At 41.7% G+C, this 7935-nt stretch overlaps 1 protein-coding gene across 1 annotated transcript; it reads left to right on the forward strand.

Annotated features, from left to right (window-relative positions):
- The first annotated feature begins 644 nt into the window (after positions 1–644).
- ATP5PB (ATP synthase peripheral stalk-membrane subunit b) lies at positions 645–1757 on the forward strand. Its single transcript, XM_070477230.1, has one exon. It carries the CDS (start codon positions 712–714, stop codon positions 1480–1482), a length of 771 nt encoding a protein of 256 aa, XP_070333331.1. The 5' UTR covers positions 645–711; the 3' UTR covers positions 1483–1757.
- Positions 1758–7935: the final 6178 nt, after the last annotated feature.

Here is a 7935-nt window from a genome sequence, read left to right on the forward strand (position 1 = left end):
CTCCTGCAGTTCAATTCCAGAAAAATAAATGACCCAGTCAAAAAATGGGCCAAAGAACTAAACAGAGATTTCTCCAAAGAAGACATACAGATGGCTAGCAAACACATGAAAAGATGCTCAACATTACTCATTATCAGAGAAATGCAAATCAAAACCACAATGAGGTACCATTACACACCAGTCAGGATGGCTCTCCATCCAGAAGTCTACAAGCAAGAAATGCTGGAGAGGGTGTGGAGAAAAGGGAACCCTCTTACACTGTTGGTGGGAATGCAAACTAGTACAGCCGCTATGGAGAACAGTGTGGAGATTTCTTTAAAAACTGGAAATAGAACTGCCATATGACCCAGCAATCCCATTCCTGGGCATACACACCGAGGAAACCAGATCTGAAAGAGACACGTGCACCCCAATGTTCATCGCAGCACTGTTTATAATAGCCAGGACATGGAAGCAACCTAGATGCCCATCAGCAGACGAATGGATGAGGAAGCTGTGGTACATATACACCATGGAATGTTACTCAGCCATTAAAAAGAATTCATTTGACTCAGTTCTAATGAGATGGATGAAACTGGAGCCCATTATACAGAGTGAAGTAAGCCAGAAAGATAAAGACCATCACAGTATACTAACACATATATATGGAATTTAGAAAGATAGGTCGGGGTCACTGTGGCGGGTAGATTGCTGTGTGGACGCTACCTGAGAATGCTGTCCCGGGTGGTACTTTCTGCCACCGCCTCAGCAGCCCCCTCTCTGAAGAACGCAGCCCTCCTCGGTCCAGGGGCATTGCAGGCAGCGAGGATCTTGCACACAGGGCAGCCAAGTCTTGCCCCTGTGCCACCTCTTCCTGAACATGGCGGAAAAGTTCGTTTTGGGCTGATCCCTGAGGAGTTCTTCCAGTTCCTTTATCCTAAAACTGGTGTAACAGGACCCTATGTGCTTGGAACCGGGCTTATCTTATATTTACTCTCCAAAGAAATATATGTGATAACTCCAGAGACCTTTTCTGCCATATCAACAATAGGGTTCCTTGTCTACGTGGTTAAAAAATATGGTGCCTCTGTTGGGGAATTTGCTGATAAACTCAATGAGCAAAAAATTGCCCAACTGGAAGAGGTGAAACAGGCGTCCATCAAACAAATCCAGGATGCTATTAATATGGAGAAGTCACAGCAGGCACTGGTTCAAAAACGCCATTACCTTTTTGATGTCCAAAGGAATAACATTGCTATGGCGCTGGAGGTTACTTACCGGGAACGGCTGCATAGAGTATACAGAGAGGTAAAGAATCGCCTGGACTACCACATCTCTGTGCAGAATATGATGCGTCAGAAGGAACAAGAGCACATGATAAACTGGGTGGAGAAGCGTGTGGTGCAGAGCATCTCTGCACAGCAGGAGAAGGAAACAATCGCCAAGTGCATTGCAGATCTGAAGCTGCTCGCAAAGAAGGCTCAAGCTCAGCCAGTTCTATAAACACATCTATCCCCATTAAGACAGCTAGAAACAGTTAACAGACTAAATGGAAACTAGTCAATGTGATAAAATCTTTCTATATTGCTATCTACTGAAGTTACAGTTTACATTTACTATAAATGAAAAGTTTTGAGTCTGATATAATGAGAGAATTAAAACAATCTGTTGGCCAGTAAGATCTTTCTCTAATCCATCTTGCTGTACATTTTGAGTTGTCCTGTGATCACTTTTAAATAAGCAGTTTCTTTGAATAAAATTTGGTACCTGGCTAAAAATTGTCAAAAGTTATAGTTAAAATTTGTAATTAGTTCAGCCATCTTAACAATAAAATGACAGTTGAAACAAAAAAAAAAAAAAAATAGAAAGATGGTAACGATAACCCTATATGCAAAACAGAAAAAGAGACTCAGATGTTTAGAACAGACTTGTGGACTCTGGGAGAAGGCAGGGGTGGGATGTTTCAAGAGAACAGCATTGAAACATGTATATTATCTAGGGTGAAACAGATCACCAGCCCAGGTTGGATGCATGAGACAAGTGCTCGGGCCTGGTGCACTGGGAAGACCCAGAGGGATCAGGTGGAGAGGGAGGTGGGAGGGGGGACCGGGATGGGGAATACATGTAAATCCATGGCTAATTCATTACAATGTATGACAAAAACTACTGCAATGATGTAAAGTAATTAGCCTCCAACTAATAAAAATAAATGGAAAAAAAAAAAAAGAAGACATACAGATGGCTAGCAAACACATGAAAAGATGCTCAACATCACTCATTATCAGAGAAATGCAAATCAAAACCACAGTGAGGTACCATTACACACCAGTCAGGATGCCTCTCCATCCAGAAGTCTACAAGCAAGAAATGTTGGAGAGGGTGTGGAGAAAAGGGAACCCTCTTACACTGTTGGTGGGAATGCAAACTAGTACAGCCGCTATGGAGAACACTGTGGAGATTTCTTTAAAAACTGGAAATAGAACTGCCATATGACCCAGCAATCCCATTCCTGGGCATACACACCGAGGAAACCAGATCTGAAAGAGACACATGCACCCCAGTGTTCATCGCAGCACTGTTTATAATAGCCAGGACGTGGAAGCAACCTAGATGCCCATCAGCAGACGAATGGATGAGGAAGCTGTGGTACATATACACCATGGAATGTTACTCAGCCATTAAAAAGAATTCATTTGACTCAGTTCTAATGAGATGGATGAAACTGGAGCCCATTATACAGAGTGAAGTAAGCCAGAAAGATAAAGACCAATACAGTATACTAACGCATATAAATGGAATTTTAAAAGATAGTAACGATAATCCTATATGTAAAACAGAAAAAGAGACACAGATGTACAGAACAGACTTTTGGACTCTGTGGGAGAAGGCGAGGGTGGGATGTTCTGAGAGAATAGCATTGAAACAAGTATACTATCAAGGGTGAAACAGAGCACCAGCCCAGGGTGGATGCATGAGACAAGTGCTCGGGCCTGCTGCACTGGGAAGAACCAGAGGGATGGGATGGGGAGGGAGGCGGGAAGGGGGATCGGGATGGGGAACACATGTAAATCCATCGCTGATTCATGTCAATGTATGGCAAAAACCACTACAATATTGTAAAGTAATTAGCCTCCAACTAATAAAAATAAATCAAACTACAAAAAAAGAAAAATAAATAAATAAAAATCATCGGAGAAGTAGCTTATCTTATTGGTTAGAGACAATAAGCGCAGAGACTGACTCTAACAAGTCATCCTGAGACTGTTTTTTTCTTTTGTAAATAGTGAAAGGAATCAAAAACTTGAAGTGCAGAAGCATTGAAATATCCATCTAAGCCCACCCCTGCAAGAGCCCTGATCTCTGTATTTTTGTTTAAAAAGGACACTTATTTATTTACTTTGGGCTGCACTGGGTCTTTGTTGCTGGGCACGGGCTTTCCCTAGTTGTGGAGCGCAGGCTTCTCATTGTGGTGGCTTCTAGGGTAGCGGAGCACAGGCTCTAGCACACTAGGTCTCAGTAGTTGCAGCACATGGGCTTAGTTGCCCCGAGGCATGTGGGATCTGCCCAGACGAGGCATTGAACCCGAGTCCCCTGCATTGGCAGGCGGACTCTCAACCACTGGATTTCCAGGGAAAGCCTGACATCTGTATTTTCAACAAGCTCCTCAGGAGACAGTGAGGCTAGACCTGTGTAGGGTGAATGGACCACCAGGGGCCAGGGCTAAGCTAAGCCACGCGGGGGAGCTGAGCCAGGACACATTTGACAGAACAACCCAGTGAGAAGGGGGCTTCTGCCTCAATGCGTTAGTTCACAGAGAACTGATGGAGAAGGGAAGACATTGCTTCTCACGTTTACTTTTTAAAACCTGCTCTGTAAAATAATAGTAAATTGCCTTTCTGACTTACTGTGAGATATTTTAATGAGAAGATTTAAGATCTGTCCTTTGAATGAGAAATTGGGATAGTTCAAATTTTGAAGTTCACAGGTAGGACAATACCAGTGTCTGACAGATATAACTACCAACATCTCAAGATGCATAAAAATAGACAGGTCTCTTAAATGCCACATCTGTTAATAACTTTGCAGAGTTCAAAAACATCTCTGTAGTTCTTTTAAAGTCTTGTAATTAGCTGTTTCAGCCGAGATTTAGCAAAATAGAACATATCCTGCTTCATGAGTAGAATGTCTCTTCTTTTAATAACAAGATATCCCTTCAGGAAATATTTCACAGATCTCAAGATCATGTTTATTAATTTCTGCTGCACTTAATTAATTTAGTCCATCAGTCAGTTGGTCCATCAACAAACATCTTTAAATTCCTACTCTTTGCCAGACACTGTAATAAATGGTGCCAGAATAGAAAAATGACCAAGAGTTGACCCTTCTTCTTTAGGAGATTGGAGTCTAGTAGGGACAGATAAAATAAGATAATGATTTAAAAAGAGTGTGGTGTGTGGTTTGCTAGAAAGAAGCGGAAGAGGCAAAGAATTAACTGATCACACACTTAAGAACTGGAATAAGTCTGTCTTAGAGAAAAGAATACTCTTTGTGGTTAATTATAGCCTGGTTCTTCCTGGAAGTGCCCAATCCATATTTCCCTTCTTTCTTAGGTAATCTGAATATAAGAAAAGTGTTATGAGCCTAGTGGCTCAGCAGTAAAGAATCTGCCTAAACTGTAGGAGACCTGGGTTTGATCCCTGGGTTGGAAAGATCCCCTAGAGAAGGAAAAGGCTACCCACTCCAGCATTCTGGCCTGGAGAACTCCATGGACTGTGTAGCCCATGTGATTGCAAAGAGTTAGACATGACTGAGAGACTTTCACTATCCACTATGAATTTGAAAATGTTGATCCTTGTTTTTGCCTTTTCCCTATAGACATATTTCTTTTGAAAAATGCATAATTCTAAGAGATTTATTCTAAACCAAAAAGTCTATTTCTTCCACAATAACAAAGATCCTAACCTAGAACACAGATGGTAATGGAGAGGAACAGATGGAGTTAAGTGGTATTATGGAGGCAGATAAGTGGGTCTGACTCATTTATAGATGATGAGTGATAAGAGAGAGTAGAGGATACTTCCCAGGGACCTGTAACAAGTGATGAGGAACACAGTGATGTCATTAACCAAAATACAGAAGCAAGAGAAGCTTCAAAAGACAACATGTGTCTCTACTTCTATTTTGCAAATAAGATCATCTCTACCATTTTTCTGGATTCCACACATATATGTTAATATACAATATTTATGTTTCTCTTTCTGACTTATTTCACTCTGTGTGACAGTCTCTAGGTCCCTCCACATCTCTACAAATGACCCAATTTCATTCATTTTTATGGCTGGGTAATATTCCATTGTATATATGTATGACATCTTCTTTATTCATTCCTCTGTTGATGGACATTTAGGTTACTTCCATGTCCTGACTATTGTAAATGGTGCTGCAATGAACATTGGGGTGCATATATCCTTTTGAAATATGGTCTTCTCTGGGTGTATGTTCAGTAGTGAGATTGCTGAAACATATGGACACCCAGCAGGTAGGATGGAGGTAGGATGAATTGGGAGACTGGGATTGATACATATACACTATTGATACTATGTATAAAATAGATAACTACTGAGAACCTACAGTACAGCTCAGAGAACCCTTCCCTGGTGGCTCCAGTGGTAAGGAACCCACCTGCAGTGCAAAAGACCTGGGTTCGACCCCTGGGTTGGAAAGATCCCCTGGAGAAGGAAAAGGCTACCCACTCCAGCATTCTGGCCTGGAGAACTCCATGGACTGTATATTCCATGGGGTCGGAAAGAGCTGGACAGACTGAGTGACTTTCCATTTCCTTTCAATGCGAGACTACAGTATAACTCAGACCTCTATTCAATGCTCTGTGGGGACCTAAATGAGAAGGAAATCCAGAAAAGAGGGGATGTATGTGTACATATGGCAGATTCACTTGGTTGTACAGTAGAAACTAATGCAACATTGTAAAGCAATGATACTCCAATAAAAATTAATTTCAAAAAGTTAAAAAACTAAAGGAAACCAAAGACAAAAAGAAAAAAGAAAATGCACATTGTTTGAGGCATATCAAATTGAAAGTGCTTTTAGTTACTATCATTCAAGGGGATGTTGTACAGAAAATTGAAAGTATGGGCTAGAGCTCAGCAGGGAGAATGAGTTAGCCACAAAGATTTGAAGATCTTCAATGTATCAGTGATAACGATATCTTGACATCGATACCCACTGAGGTAAGAATCCTTTGCATTTGATGGCATGTGGTGATTTTCTAAGCACATCTAAAATATAATATCCATCTGAGGTATGTGGTTCAAAAGCAGTGATTCCCATTTTACAGATGAGTACAGTAAGAACAAACAGCTTAATACTTGCCCAAATTCACATGTCCACTCCAGAACTCAGATGTGCTGGATCCAATTCCAGTGTTCTTTTATTATTTCATATTGACTCATAATGAAACCATTGTCTGTGAAGTCGTAGGGAAGGCCTAAATACTGTGCTCTCCAACAGGTGACCCTAAGCACTCAGAAACAAATTTCAAATTCTCCATTGCATAAACTCATAACCCCTTAAACACACACAAACTGCCACGTGCTTCATTCTGAGAGTACTGTAGGTACTTCCTCCTCAGGAAGTGCTGTACCTTCCTCCCACAGCTGACATCTGCCTGCTTCACGTTGTACTTTTAGAAGTCTCCCACCTCCTGTCATAGGGGAAAAAATCTCCCAATTAACCAAGTGTTACGGCTCAGATGGTAAAGAATCTGCCTGCAGTGCAGGAGACCCGGATTTGGTCCCCAGGTCAGGAAGATCCCCTGGAGGAGGGAATGGCTACCCACTCCAGGCTTCTTGCCTGGAGAATTCCATGGACAGAGGAGCCTGGTGGGCTACAGTCCATGGGGTAGCAGAGTCAGACACGAATGAACAGCTAACACTTGCTTTTTCACTTTATGTTGCCCTCTGCTTGCTCTCCGGTGGCAAGAAGAATCCAGTTGTCCTGTGCCGTGTACCTGAATTCATAAACATGCTGAGAGTACAGACCATCTGAGTAGATTTTCAGACCCCACATACCATCCTTCTATCCATGGAGGGCTGACGGGGAGCTTGTTGTTGTCGTTTAGTAGCCAAGTTGTGTCCAACTCATTGCAACCCCATGGACCATAGTTGGCCAGGCTACTCTGTCCATGGGATTTTCCAGGCAAGAATACTAGAGTGGGTTCCCATTTCCTTCTCCAATTCCAACCCAGGAATTGAACCCTCATCTCCTGCATTGGCAGGCAGATTCTTTACCACTGAGTCATTTGGGAAGCCCTGACAGGGAGCTTAGGTGCCCAGAAGGGCAATGTTAGTGACTGAATCATTGGGTGTAAGATTCAAGTGACTCAGATCAGAATATTCTCTAACCTAAAATATATTTCATGAGAAACCAGTTACAACTCTTAAGGAAAAGGTTATTTATTTTCCAGAGAGAAAGAGTTTTGAATATTTGAGGTGTAATGGTATTGAATGAATGGGATGAATAGGATTTCAGAAGGAATTTCTTTTTTTAAGAATTGGCCTATCTCAAAGCAAATAGCAAGAACTATTTGTGGAGTAGGAAGAGGCAGTGAGGCAGCTTAGAGAAGGAAACAAAAGCAGGACTACCCTGCCCCCAAACCCACTAGTTTTAGAAGCAATGTGTGCTCAACCATGAAGAACTACATCTACTTTCAAAAGTGCAAAGTGAACGTTTTTCAAGTAGAGCCACAATGGTGGCTAGTGGACAGCAGTAAAATGATCGAAAATCAAAAGATATAAAGCAATTTAAGCAACTGAAATAAAGGTCCATACATGACACTGCTGTCACATCACAAGTAAATGTCAGTCACTGTACATACAGTGCCATTAAATTTAATGGGAATTTTGCATGCACAAAGGCCCTGGAATTTGGGTACAAGAA

This window comes from Odocoileus virginianus, chromosome 15, assembly GCF_023699985.2.
Source record: "Odocoileus virginianus isolate 20LAN1187 ecotype Illinois chromosome 15, Ovbor_1.2, whole genome shotgun sequence".
In the NCBI taxonomy this organism is placed as follows: Eukaryota; Metazoa; Chordata; class Mammalia; order Artiodactyla; family Cervidae; genus Odocoileus; species Odocoileus virginianus.